The 15,311-nt window shown below is 38.9% G+C and overlaps 1 protein-coding gene across 1 annotated transcript in view; it reads right to left on the reverse strand.

Annotated features, from left to right (window-relative positions):
* Nucleotides 1-15,311, reverse strand: part of cntn3a.2 (contactin 3a, tandem duplicate 2) — a 140,892-nt gene that overhangs the window by 20,556 nt on the left and 105,025 nt on the right. Inside the window, exons 16-18 of the mRNA XM_088332033.1 lie at nt 6,737-6,886; nt 5,358-5,428; nt 1,732-1,966 (exon numbers count right to left, since the gene is read on the reverse strand). Coding sequence (XP_088188159.1) covers nt 1,732-1,966; nt 5,358-5,428; nt 6,737-6,886 — 456 coding nt within the window. The remainder of the gene's footprint in view (nt 1-1,731; nt 1,967-5,357; nt 5,429-6,736; nt 6,887-15,311) is intronic.

The raw sequence follows: 15,311 nt of genomic DNA on the forward strand, positions 1-15,311 counted from the left end.
TCTGCTGCAACTTAGTCGAGTCGAGTTTATTCCTTAAATTTCAGCATGGAGCTTGGAGGTGTGCTCTGCAGTCCGGAATTTACGGTAGTAAGTAAAATCAAACATAAGTCACTCCAGAGAGTAAATCACTTTTTGCGGATTATATAACTGAGGTACAGAAGAAAAAGGCGCTAGTTTTTGTGTCGAGTACCACAACTGCAATTTTCTGGAAAGAAAATGTTTCTGGTCTATAAGTTTTCAGCGTAGACAAAGATCATTTCTGCAACGTCAAAGAGCAATAGAGCACAACAGACGAAATATATTTTGGATTATGAGATATAATTACATGCGTGCACTCATCCTATTATAATATTAAATTATTCTTTTTCTATAACCTCAAAAAAATCCTTTGTTTTTTTCTTTTCAGAACCAGAATTCTGTTTAATAAGGGGGTTTAGAATGCTCTTCTTATACGAACAATTGGTTTAGTGTTCTCCTCTTCCTCTCTTTTTCTTCAATTTGTTCTATTTGTCACGGATCTTGGTCTTACATAAATCTCACAGGAGTTTTAATTGAGTTCTATTGATTTATCCCTATTTATCCCTGGTAGTTCCACATTATTTTGCAATGTGTATCATTGGGGTCCCTATGCATTCATGTTGAAGGGTAACAATACCGCAGCAGAGCCAATAACATTATAAAGGACTCCTCTCTTTTCACTGTTCTGCACGCGCGTTTAGGGTGGAGATTGTCACCGTTGCCATGGCGCCCAACTGGCCCCCACCGTGTGGCACCAGCTTCTGTCACGGTTGCCATGCCATGAGTACGCGAGTGGGTCCTGTTTCCTGGCATGGTCTCTGACAGTGATAGTATTAAACTCAGAGTTAAAGTATTATTTAATTATGTTGCTGCCACCGCCTCTTTGACCTGCTGCTCTCTGGTCAGCGGTTTTAAACACGGTGAGGCGTATTATTTTTTACGTAATTTCTCAAGCTCAGGCCCAACTCAAATTTCAGCACGAGTTGGGCTCTTAGAATGTAAATCAATACGCTCGGGTTGGGCCGGGCTTCTCTCTCTCTCCCTATTTACAATAAATATAGTTTTATGAACCCCGCGACCCTACTGAGGATAAGCGGTGCAGATAATGGATGGATGGATAGTTTTATAAAATAGCTCAATTCCTGTCTATTATACACCTGCCATTGTTTTTCTTTGTTTCTCTGCCTCTCTACCTTCATGTTGGTGCAGAGCTACAGTCATTAACCTGTCCAGGATGATGTTGAATACAGTATGTATTTAAATTTTTGTGTACCATTCCTTAATTCACGATCTATTTTGGAATTATTTTGCTGCTAAATTTCATTGCACTGTTGGTTCTAATATACTGACACTACTCTATGGATATATTTGCCTATTCATCATGTTTTATCTTAATATTCTCTTTTAAGTCTTGAAGTGGCACGCCTAACGCCGTTGTAAACAATGTTTACGACATTGTTATCAATGACAATAAACGTGACATCATTTTGACCCCAATTCGTCATTTGACTGAATACTGGGAGGTCGCTGGTTCGCGCCTCGGCCGAGTCATACCTAAGACTTATAACATTGGTAAAAATGGCGGCGCCCTCTGTTGGCTGCGGCTGCATCGGCTCGCTACAACGGGTCAGGTGTATCGACATTTCTTTCTTACAAAGAATGACAATACAAAGGAAATTATTATTATTATTATAATCCTAAAGAGAAACTTACCGATCTCTGCAGAGTAGATGGTGACCACGGGGCTGAAGGGACCCTGCCCTTTACTGTTATACGTGCCAACCTTGACATGGAACGGGGAGAATGGCGCGATGCTTTCATTGCGGTACACATAGCGGGACGCCCCAGGGGCAGAAGTGGCCACGTGGGTCCAGCTGACCTCTCCGAAGGCGCGGAAAGCAATGATGTAACCAAAGCTTTCACCATTCTGTAGTTCTTCAGGGACAGGCTGAGATTGAAACACAAAACTATAGTGATATTAAAACATATACAAACCACTCGCGTTCATACCGCTCCTGGGCCGACGCCATTGGTTTGTGTGACCCTCAAATTGCTTTTGAGACCCCCTGACAATATGGAATGAAGAAAATGCCTCTGTAAGTGGAGGCGCTCGCGACAGTGTTATCTTTCAAATGAAAGCGATTTTTTTTGTCTTCGGTGCACTGATTAACACATTTCTGAGTGCTAAAGTCAAAAATCGGAGACTAAGTTCTTGACATTCATAAATGATAAATGAGGAAATCAGTGTGCCCCATACCATAGAAAGATTCTCGGTTTGCAGGGTTTAATTGGTCCCAAGAGAGTCTCGTATACAGTATTTGTATTATTCAAAAATTTGATGATATTTTTAGATATAAATTTTTTTATTGGAGTAAAATGCCCACTCATGTGATTGGAAATCTGTAAAAAAATCTCACTTTTTCTTCACTCTTTGTTGTTAGATGCAAGAAGAATCAAAGCCAGTTTGCAGCAGTGAGGGCACCAAATTGCAACCACTAGACCACCAGTAGCATGGATCAGTGTTTTTCAACCTTTTTTTGACCCAGGGCATGTTTTTTACATTGGAAAAATTTTGCGGCACACCACTAACCAAAAATGTTATAAAATGACACTGAACCTGTATGTTTAATTACAACTTAGTTTATAATACCCCCAGTTTTTACAGCACAGACACTTGACAGTGACATAATATTTGCAGAAAATGATTCATAAACGTTTTATAAAATTTTAAATTTTAAAAAGTGACATTAAATAATTTCTCACAGCATACCTGACGATCTCTCACGGCACACTAGTGTGTCGCGGCACAGTGTTTGAAAATCATTGGTATAGATTAAATAGCTAAAGGCAGTTTATTTTGTCGCATTATCACATTATTTTTGGTCACAGTACCAGAGACGAATGTCGATTTCGTTGTGCAATTCACATGTGACAATGACAATAAATTTGTCACAATGTTTAAAATAGAATACAGTGGGACCTCGCTACTTCGCGGTTCCACGTTCGCGGGTTCAGGGCTTCGCGGGTCTAAAAAATAATAATAATTAAAAAAAATAAAATAAAAAAAATAATATATATAAATATATTTTTTTTAAGCATTTTTGAAGGGGCGTCGCTACTTTGTAGTTCTATGTTTGCGGGTTCAGAGCTTTGCAGGTCTAAAAATAATAATAATAAAATAAAATAATTTGAAAAAAAAATGTTTTTTTAAGCATTTTTGAAGGGGCGTAGCTACTTCGCGGATTTTCACTTTTCGCGGGTGGTTTTGGTCCCCATTAACCGCGATAACCGAGGGATTACTGTAGATAGAAGAGCACATATTCATCATAGATCTAGTTTCCATGCTCAATTCAGGTTGACAACAGCCAAAAATATAAGAAAAAACACTTAAAACAAGAAAAAAATGTCTTTGCAGTGCTTTACTTTTAAATTTGTTTAAATCAAGCAACGTTAAATGCCAATGCTAGTTTGGAACATGCCCCCGGAGCCTTAGACTGTCCACCAATCAGGATCTCACGAAATTCAAACACTGGAGTTACTTTATAAACTCAATTCACCTATGCATACCCATTGACCGATTATGTGTTAGGATCTTGTACACCACCCTCCACCAGAGGGCGTCAACCGGGTTCTGAAGTGGACAATGGTGTGTCCAATCACCACACTCCTGTACCTTAATATCCTAAACCTTTTTAATGACAATTTAGACAGCACACGTCGTTCGGGTCATTTTCATTTCCGCTGTCATTGCAACATCAGATTTGTTGCTTCCAGTTTCCGGTTTCCGGTTTGGACATTTTATTACTTTTTTGCGTCCTCTTATTTTTTTGTTACTTGCATTTCCACTGCCACGCTAGGTTTGTTTTCTTTTTGGACATTTTGTTAGCAGTTTAATGCTCACTTGTTAGTTTGCTACTTTGTCCCTTGCATTTTTTGTTTCGGATGTAATCTTTCTTTCCAGTTTGGGTTTTGTCATGTTTGATTTATTTTGGACACGTCATTTGTTTAAAGCCCCTAGTTTGATTGTTACATTTTTCCTGGTTTTGTTAACAAATAAAATCCTTAATTTGAACACCCCAGCATAACAATGGTGGCACCTGGATAGAAACACTAAAAGCACAGAATCCTAACCACCAGGGACAAAGATGACGTGGGAAAAGGCAAATGCTCATATCTCATCATTACACTATTTTTACTAGATACAAGTATAAGAGAATTGAGAAAACAGAGAGGGATTAAAAATCGGTGTAAAGTTTTGTATCCCTTTTCTTTGCTCAAACTAAGCACTGTACAACAGGCTAAACCGGGGGTCGGTAACCCGCAGCTCAGACCCGCATGAGGCCAAGTGGCTAGCTGGCGCTGTTCCAAAAATGTTTAAGAATTCTAAAAGATGGGGGTGTCAAATATGTTTTTGTGTTAATATTATTTCTGTAGTAGGAAAAACACGACAAACACTTTTAACGTTTTACATACTATAAAAATGTATATAATAATATTAACTTTCAACGAGGGGTATAACTGCCGAGTTGGGCTGCCGCTTTCTTAATGGTATGAGGTTGTAAAAAAAAACGGATACAAATTGTCGCCTCCATCGCAGCAAAGTCATATTTTGTGACAAAGTCGTGGCTCTTAGACTTGAACTCTTCCCTGGAGAAATTGCAATGCAACACTCTGGTGCATCTCTCCTGCACTTGTTTTCCTCTCTCTCGCATGTCCCCTGTGCTAGAGGTAAGCTGTGCATGCCCAAGCACCGCCCTTTTTGAAAGGGGCAGTGTCACAAACCAGAAGTTGTTTGATTGTTCATGGACCCCAATGGTACAAAGATAGAACACTGCTCAGAAATCAAACTATGTGATTTTATTTATTTTACCTTTTCAAAAGCCTGCTATTCTATTTTATACAAACCCATGCAATGTTTGTGTTGCCCAGAACGTGCTGTGCGCATTCTTTTTTGTTGTTTATTGGAATCTTCGAAATAGTAATTACATTGAAAATTGGCTTTCTTCATTGTATTTTTAACCAAAAATTTGATATTGCATATTGCAATTGATGAATATTGTTATGAAATTCTTCATTCTCCATCTCCACTGAATGTTTTGCATCCAACTTATTCATTTTGATAAAAATATAATATAGATAGATATGTGTTGCATTCATTATAAAGTTCATATAAGGCTTTTAATTTTTGGGGGGTTAAATATGGCTTTTTTAACATTTTGGGTTGCCGGCCCCTGTCCTAAGCACTAATAAATAGAACAAAACCATTTTAATTCAGTTAGTGACACACTTGTAGGGTTCATGATCCAATAAAAATGAACAACATAAGATCGATGAGTTACCTCCCATGTGATGACCAACTCTGATCTGCTTCCGCCCCCTCCGCCCACATCACCTGGCGATGCATCGGGAACTACAAAAAAAAGGGGATTTTTTTTTAACACCTCCACAGGAATAACTTATCAAAGAAAGCAAGAGCAGAGCACAAACATCTGCCAATATTTTAAGAAAGGACAGCTTTGACCAGAATGTAATATTAGTCTGTAGTCTGTACAGCTTTTGAGACTTCTAGTGATTGAGGGCTGTACAAGTAAACATGACTTGACCACCTCATCCTGACGTAATCTGCTGAGTGAACTTACTAAAGCTCCGACATGTCAAACTCAGATTAGCTCAGGGGCCAGCTCAGTGCAAATGAGCACAAGGCTGATAGCTATTTTCATGGGAATGTGGAATTTTTTATCATACATATCGTATGTGCCTTTGTTGTCAGTTGAAAGCAGTGAGTACTTACGACTTTCCTTTTCATTTGGTCTTATTTAATTCTTTCACTACGCCCAAAATACTGCTTTCTGACGTAGCTTCTTAGCATGGCGTGTTTTTCTGTGGTATCATCTTAGCATTGTGTTTGTTGACTATAGTAATCATGCCATGTATTAATGCATGCCAACACTCGTTTTATATAATCAGTAAAAGTTGTGTTAGCAATAATTCTGAGTTTAAGTGTTGCTGGATTTACTTGATTATAAAGAATATATACTTGCTGTCAGATCAGCCTATGGTGAGATATCTCCGCATCTCCTTTTGTCAGAACACCAGATCACCACAAAACTGTCAGCACCAAATATTTTACTTTATTTTTCAGTACTATGGTTTATCGTTCAGCCAACATTTGAAGCCTACCTAATGAATTATAATCACGCATGATAAAGAATCTTTTCGAAGCAAAAATAATGGAAAAAAATATTTTCATGTTTGGCAATGAATGTGTGGACAATTTAACTGGTTTTAACAGTTGAGTAAATGCAGCTTTATATCTGAACCAACTTACCACAAACATCACAAAAAGACAAACTCACGTAGGAGCTATGAACAAAAAAATGTCTCAATTGTCATCCTGATTGAATATAAAAAAGAACAGCAAAATAAGAGTTTTATGAGCGAGTGGGCATTAACATCAGATCAAATTATAGGCCTGGCTTACCAAATCTGAAAAAATACAACATTATTGTCTTTAACAAACCAGACTGGAGGTCAGCTCTTAGGAATATTTGGCATGTATTTATTAAAGAAAACTCACAACTTGATAGATATAAGCTAGAGACTTGCTTTTTTTAATATATTAAAAACATTTGGCAAAAAGATGAAATTATCCAATGGCCAGACGCAGCTCGCTGGCATTTGGTTGTCATACCTGTAATTACATGGTTAGGTTTCGTACCTGCATCCTCCGTCCTCGTCTTGACTGACACAGGGCTCGGTTCTCCAACTCCGACACTGTTTCTGGCCAATACCCGAAATTCATACTCCACCCAAGCATTAAGGTCTACCACAGTGGCTGTCAGTGTGGTCCCATCAATTATTTCTGGAACTACAAAAGCACAGAAAAGCCCCACAATAAGGAAAGTCCGCAGAATGTCATGTTTTCAATACAAATACAAATGCTAAAATAATTAAAGATAGTTAAATTCATTAAGACAATAACAAAAATATGACGTACTCAAAATATACAAACGCCCAATTAAAATCAAAACTGAGATGTGAGTGTCGTGAGATTTTTGTCTTGATCCAATGTACAAGCTGATAAATCATGCTAATGCTACCCTGTCAAGCTTGTGGCAAATATTTTAATATTGACATGTGCTACTCTAGCTTTTAGTTGAGCAATGAGCTAGTGCTGATGCTAGCATTGAATTTTCTTTGACAATGCCAAATTGGAACCTCATCAGTTTGCCTACAAAACAAACCGCTCCACTGATGATGTGATAAACACTGCTTTTCATGTTGCGCTGAGGCATTTAATACAACACGGGAGCTAAGTCAGAATGCTTTTTCTGGACTTCAGCTCTGCATTGAACACTACTCCTTTAAAATCCTAGACGTGCACATCTCTGACAATCTCTCCTGGTCTGCCAACACTAGGGCTGAGGTTGAGAAAGCCTGGTGTCCCACAAGGTCACATTTTAAAGTAGTCTGGCATACGGCATCACCGTATGATGTGCTAAGAACAAAGCAGCAGGCAGAAAAAACATATAGAGAGTAATGAACACAGCCCAAAAGATCATCAGCGATTCTATGCCCAGTCTCGAAGACATTACTAAACATACATACTGAAGCAGATCTATTAACATTATAAAAGACAATTCCCACTCAATGCCCACAACCTCTTTAACCTGTTGCTCTCTAGTAAGCGCCCCAGTTTCCTTAAAACTACTACAAACAGTCTCAAAGACAGCTTCTACCCTGGGGTCATCTTAACCCTAAACCAACGCACAAAATTGTGAAAATATCTCTCTCTCTCTCTCTCTCTCTCTCTCTCTCTCTCTCTCTCATATATATATATAAAATAATAATAATAATAATAATAATAATTTCCTTGTATTGTCATTCTGTGTAACAATGTACACAGAACGAAATGTCGATTGCACCTGACCCGTTGTAGCGAGCCGATGCAGCCGCAGCCAACAGAGGGCGCCGCCGACCACTTTTTAAGTCTTAGGAATGACTCGGCCGGGGCGCGAATATATATATATATATATATATATATATATATATATATATATATATATATATATATATATATATATATATATATATATATATACATATATATATATATATATATATATATATATATATATCTCATCTCATTAGCCGCACCGCTTATCCTCAGTAGGGTCGCGGGGGTGCTGGAGCCCATCCCAGCAATCATCGGGCAGTGGGCAGGGGACACCCTGAACTGGTTGCCAGCCAGTCGCAGGGCACACGGGGACAAACAACTCACTCGCTCATTCACACCTAGGGACAATTTGGACCGGACAATTCACCTGAAATGCATGTTTTTGGAATGTGGGAGGAAACTGGAGTGCCCGGAGGAAACCCACGCAAGCACGGGGAGAACATACAAACTCCGCACAGGAAGTCCGGTGGCTGGATTTGAACCCACACAGGAGGTTCCCAAGACCTTAGAACTGTGCCGCACACGCGCTAACCACTTCTCCACCGTGCTGCCCTATATATATATATATTATATATATATATATATATATATATATATATATATATATATATATATATATATATATAGAGTGGGCAGGGGACACCCTGAACTGGTTGCCAGCCAATCGCAGGGCTGCTCCCTGACACAGTTTAGAGTAAATACTGTAAATTACAATATCAACACAACAAACATGACTTATCTTTGACTTAAATCAAAAAGTAACAGTGGGGTAGTGATATATGGCTCAGGAGCCACTTCTATAAAGGTTAATAAAACCTTATATGTTTTACAATAAAAAAATGATAACATCAACTCAACCAACACAACTTAAATTGGTGGGTGGGTGTTTGGATCCCTTAACCTCTAGGTTCGTAGGGGCACCATTTTCTGGGGTGTGTCTTGGGCAAGTACAGCCTGGTGGTGCCCATACTTCTCCAGGCCAAGAAATGTTTCCAACCAGTCTCGAACCAGGGCCCCTTTACATGTTAGGCGAAATTGCTAAACACTGGCATATGGAAACACTTAAATGAATTTAAAACAAAAAATGTGCATGAAAATTTTGAATGAAAAAGTGGGTGCACTTCTGTTTTAGAGACAGATTGATGAACTAACATTATGGTAAGAGATCTGATCACTTTCACTTTAGCATGCTTTTTCTGCTCTCTCACAATCACAAACACACACGCCTGATTGATGAACTATGTTATGATAAGAGCTAAGATATCAGTCTCCACCTGAACGTTCCTCTCTGAAACAAGTTACTTATACTTTTTACGCTCTCTCTTTATAGCAAACACACTTTTATATCAGGAAGTGAAAGTAAGAAGGTCCATAGGAGCAAGAGAGTCGCAGGTGGCTGTATCTCTGACTGAATAGTTATCGCCCCCCCCAAAAAAAAGGGCGATACCGATATCTGTAAAATTCCCAAATATCAGTGCAGAGAATCGGCCTGCTCATCGGTCGTTGTTTACTGTTTTTACAGTTATAGTCTTATACATCCATATTCATTGGAAAATTTTAAGAATGTGTGTGTCATGCCTCCCACTGAAACCATATAATTTTCCATTATCAAATACTTTTGAAAAAGAGGTAGGGGGCGCCGAATAGCCACATGCAGCTCTGGAGCCATCGGTTGCTGAGCCCCAGACTAAATCTTGTAAACTGTATAAGCAGAATTTTCCATAACTTTTAGTTGTAACTTTTAGCTGTTGTATGTGACAGTATTTGAGATTCTTCTCAAGGCTATTTTGAGAAATAGTTAGAACTAACGAATGGATTGAGCGGTGCGTACTATGACTCATTTGAAGATCTTGTTCCTCACAATTCAGTCAGCCATTTACTTTCTTTCACTGTTGAGTGTTACTGGAAGGCTGAGAAATAGTGTACACTATGGACTGATTACCTTTTAATCACCGGGTTCATCCCGTACAGACAACACAATCACACTCACTCATCCACCCGTACAGGTAATTTTATGTTTTATATTTAATCAAACTGGGAGCAATCCACGGTATGCTAGTGCATGCCAGCTCCAAATAGATTTTACTCGTAGAAAAACTCCCAGACAAAACCAACAAACCCGCTCTCAATTATTCAGCACATTTTATTTCACTATGATGTTTGATGATTTGATCAAATGTATGAAATCATAATGCCTGAGCCTGTGTCCCATACCAACAAACATAGCACTTAAAATTTGTCTACCTCTCGCTGTCCCTTAAGATCGTTGAGGCACACTTCGACAGGTATTTTGTTTGTAAATAATGGCTCCAAAACAAAGTGCTAGCAGAGTTCTTTAGTAAAACATCACAAAGTACTGCAAATGAGAAGTATATGAATTCAGTTAGTGAATATATATATATATATATATATATATATATATATATATATATATATATATATATATATACATACACACACACACACATACATACATACATACATACATACATACATACATACATATATATATATATATATATATATATATATATATATATATATATATATATATATATATACCAAAAACATGCATTTCAGGTGAATTGGCCGGTCCAAATTGTCCTAGGTGTGAATGAGCGAATGAGTTGTCTGTCCCTGTGTGCCCTGCGATTGGCTGGCAACCAGTTCAGGGTGTCCCCTGCCCACTGCCCGGCGATGGCTGGGATGGGCTCCAGCCCCCCCGCAACCCTAATGAGGATAAGCGGTACGGCTGATGAGATGAGATATATATATATATATATATATATATATATATATATATATATATATATATATATATATATATATATATATATATATATATATATATATATATATATATATTTCAGGTGGATTGGCCGGTCTAAATTGTCCCTAGGTGTGAATGAGCGAGCGAGTGAGTTGTCTGTCCCCGTGTGCCCTGCGATTGGCTGGCAACCAGTTCAGGTTGTCCCCTGCCCACTGACTGGAGATGGCTGGGATGGGCTCCAGCCCCCCCGCGACCCTAATGAGGATAAGCGGTACGGCTAATGAGATGAGATATATATATATATATATATATATATATATATATATATATATATATATATATATATATATATATATATATATATATATATACATACACACACTTGACCGAACCTTTTCTCATCCAGTGCCGCTCCGAATATATCATGATTAAAACAACGTGGAGAAGAATCGTGTGGGTCATGTTTTATCACCAAGCAAGATGTATTCATGAAATGAGCTATATCTGGCCCGTGAGCCATAGGTTCCTGACCACTGCTGTAAAACAACAGTTAGTTGTGAAACAGGTATAGCTTCAAAAAACATTAGTTTGTTGTTTATTTTCCTGTTTCTGTGTTTGTTTTGCAAGCAAAAAGCTCTTAATGCCACCACCTAAACAGTAATTTCATCGAAGAACAGTGTTTCTGTGTCTGTGATTTAAGATGGCAGTTCAGTTGATAAATTGGTTTATATTTTGTCCTCGCCAGCCAGCTCTTGTCACTTCACTGCTTTTGTGATTATGAAAATCAACTGGTCCGAGTGATTGGATTAACGGATGCCAACACTGTCGGACACCTTTAAAGGAAGCAGTGGTTGAAAAAGCATCCGCTGTGATCAATTATTCGGCACTTGGTACTGTGAAACAAAATCTCACTATGTTGCTTATTGTGAGCATAGTGTAAAGTTGAGTCTTTGACAAATTAGTGTAGAGGAAAAATGATCCGACACGTTTATGAATAGCTAAGAGAGGAAAGAAAATGAAAACAAAAATGTTCCAGCTCTGTGAAGCAAACTGAGATAAAAACAGAATTTGATCTCAGTCTGAAGGTGCCTAACCAGGTGAACCCTCGCTCACATATTTGAAACCCATGAATTTCTAGTCTGGGTACAAATATATGATTTTTTTCCGATGTACACTAATACATCAGAACTTCCAGTGACCTTTTACCAGTCCAGACTGAAATGTGCAGCTTGCCTCTCAATCGTCTAAATTGTCCTGAGACTACAAAATGAGTAATTAGCCGCAAATCTCTCTTCCTCAGTCCTAAATACTCTTTTTTACTGGATAAAGTTTGTCTTTTTTGCATCAGTTAAGATCTCCCCTTAATAATAGCACTCAGACTTGTGAATTGTGTCATGATTGCTGATTCAGAGCACCTGCATCTGCTTAATTGGCGCCAACAGCCTGGACAGACGATTAGCTGATGCGCTCTTTTTAAACCCCCGGCTTCCAAGAAGAAGCCATCAGATCGTTATGCGAACTGTTGCCTTCAGCTCAGTAAGCCTTTTCATCCGACTCCATTCTTGCCCTGCTTTTTCTGCCTGATCTTTGTTGCCAACCTGTTTCCGGTCCTGACTACGCCCCGTTCTGCCTGCCTGTTACCTGACCTGTTTTGCCCCGTTACAGGCCTGCCTCCTGCTACCGACCTCGTTTACGAACTCGACACCGCCTTTGATCTCCAGTCCCGGCTAACGACTTGCTATTCCCGCCTGTCTCCGATCCTCCTCCCCAGACACGGAAGTGCCACTTCCGCACCGCCCGCTCCTCTTGTCCGTCAGCCATCGGATCGTGGAAGCAAGCCCTGCTCTCCCCTCTTTTATCAATAAAAACTGAGAAAACGAGCGCTATTGGTTACTGTCTCCGTTCCTGGCCTGTGACAGAATTGTATTCTTACACTGCAAATCTCAAATTAAAAAAGCATAATGCTGACTTATTTAAAATCAACACTCATCAACAATTATTCTTCTGTCAAGGTCTACTTGACAGAAATGTACCATCCATTAATTTTGAAACAGTCTTCAATTATTATTCCAGTTATTTCAAAACAATACATTACAAAACAAGAATGGCTGTGAGCCATTACAGCAGAGTTTTTCAACCTTTTTTGAGCCAGGGCATGTTTTTTACATTGGAAAAATTTTTGCATCACACCACTAACCAAAAATGTTATGAAATGACACTGAACAGTATGTTTATTTACAATATAATTTATAATACCCCAGTTTTTACAGCACAGACACTTGACAATGACATAATATTTGCAGAAAATGATTCATAAATGTTTTATACAATTTTAAATTTTAAAAAGTGACAGTGGATAAATTCTCACGGCACTCCTGACGATCTCTCACGGCACACTAATGTGTCGCGGCAGAGTGGTTGTAAATCACTGCATTACAGCATCACCCGCGTTGAGACGTGAAACCATTTTTGGTGGCATTTCCCATTTCGACAGGGTCATTGGCACATGAGAAAGGAAAACCCATAGTAACACTGAGTTCAAACTTTTTCTTACCTGGGAGAGGAGAATGTCTTCCTGGGAAATCTTTGTTGTAAATCAAACCTTTATACATACTACGATACAAAACAAAAACATAAACATCCTTGCTTTGCTTGTGGGTGATAAATAAAAGCTGCATTTTCCAAGCCCTCTGCGGTATGCTCAATGGGGATTAAGGTTGTATAATTCAAGGAGGAGCAGGATTTCTTCACACAGAAGCAGACAGTAGTGCTCGTTGTCAAAATTTACATGATCGGGATTTTTCAGTCATTCAGGGACCACGACAAAAAAGCAGGATGGAGAAGCCGAGAAGAAACGAGAAAACACCGTGCAGAATGAATTGAAACACCGACTGGCCTGATTGTGAGCAATTTTGTCTCGCTGGCACAAAAGCCACTGAACAGGAAAGCTTAGGTGATGTACCAACTTTAGATATACCCAAAGATGTCAGGCCGCATGATTCAAATCACAGACAAATGTCTCTTTTTAAAGAAAGGTGGGACTTCTACAGATTTCCATAAACATCGATAAATAAATAAATATTTTGTGTTTCTAATCTTCCCGTATAAAAATACAGGTAGAGGGTGACTCAGGGGAGAATTAAAGTGTTCATTGTAATTATTGAGTTTAATGTGCATAACGGAGTAAATCTTATATGGCCTGTCACAATATGTACTCTGTCAATTTATTAAATAACCCAAAAACAAATTAAAAGGTTTTGAAGAAATGTTTTTGCAGAAGAAATTATATTTGTAGTACTAAAAACAATTCTACTGCTTCTAACAACAGCTTCTCGGTAAAATCTGAAAAATAAACAATTTAATTAAGTCTACTAATTATTCATTTTTAAGAGCAGCACATCGGCCTTAAAATGGCTGAAACCACTTTAAAACATTTATAATTTAGCTTGCATCTTAAGTTTGGTGTTGTCAAAATTAGGATGGCAAATGAAACACCTCTTATTATCCATGACTGACAAGAAAAGGCAACATTGTGCCATGGGCGTCCAGAAGGCCAGAAAATACAAAGAACTAAAACAGGAACTGGCGGATCTGTGGTTAAGATAACACTTCCCGTATTTTCACGACCAAAAGGTGCACCGTACTATATGCACAGGGTTTTATATACAATTCCCGTGCACATAGGGTTCTCATGGGGTTCTCTACTAGGTCCATAAACACATAAGCATACATTGTGTGCATATATAAAACTAGAGTGGTTGCAAAACAATGTTTGCCTGTGCTTTTTTCCATCAAAAAGGACCAACATTTTTCAAAATCATCAGTGGGCATGGTAAAAAATACGGAGGAATTCTTATCAATAAAACCCATCATCTTCATTCTCCATTTCTGATTTGAACCCCTGTGCCAAATGTCTATCAAATGTACCAGTTCAGGGTGTCCCCTGCCCACTTCCCAAAGTCGCCTGGTATGGGCTCCAGCACCCCTGCGACCCTACTGAGGATAAGCGGTAAAGATAATGGATGGCTGGTTATCAAGCTCAGAATTGATTTGTTTTACTTGTTTTTTCACATCGGCTGTTAAGCCCTTGACAGAAGTGGCGCCATTAGCGAGATGACGTCAAAGGCCATGACATGCCATTTTCAGTGACTATACTCACGGATGGCACAGCGGTGCATGGGGCTTGAGTTAGGCAGCGATGCTAATGCGTGTAAAAATCCACAATGTTATCCATGATGCACATACCCAATTTATGTGCACTTTGTAGTCATGAAAATGTGGTAGCGGACCAGTTGACCACCTATTGTCATCCACAACAAAAGACCTAAAAAATAAAAACCACAACCGGTCACTCTGTGTCAGTGGCTTCTTTACATTCCACTCAGTTTTAAGCTCTTCTGAACATGATGCCGACAGGTTAATTAACAACTCCACCATAGGAGACCGGAACCGAGAACTGGTACACGTCTCACCTCGCGAGAGCAGTCTGAATTTGGCCGGCAAGAGGGCATATCCTAACAAGAAGATCTGGAACAAAAGTCTGGCTGGTCCTGACCAAGTATCAGC

This window comes from Urocampus carinirostris, chromosome 3 (genome assembly GCF_059441175.1).
Source record: "Urocampus carinirostris isolate Australia breed hairy pipefish chromosome 3, RoL_Ucar_1.0, whole genome shotgun sequence".
NCBI lineage: Eukaryota > Metazoa > Chordata > Actinopteri > Syngnathiformes > Syngnathidae > Urocampus > Urocampus carinirostris.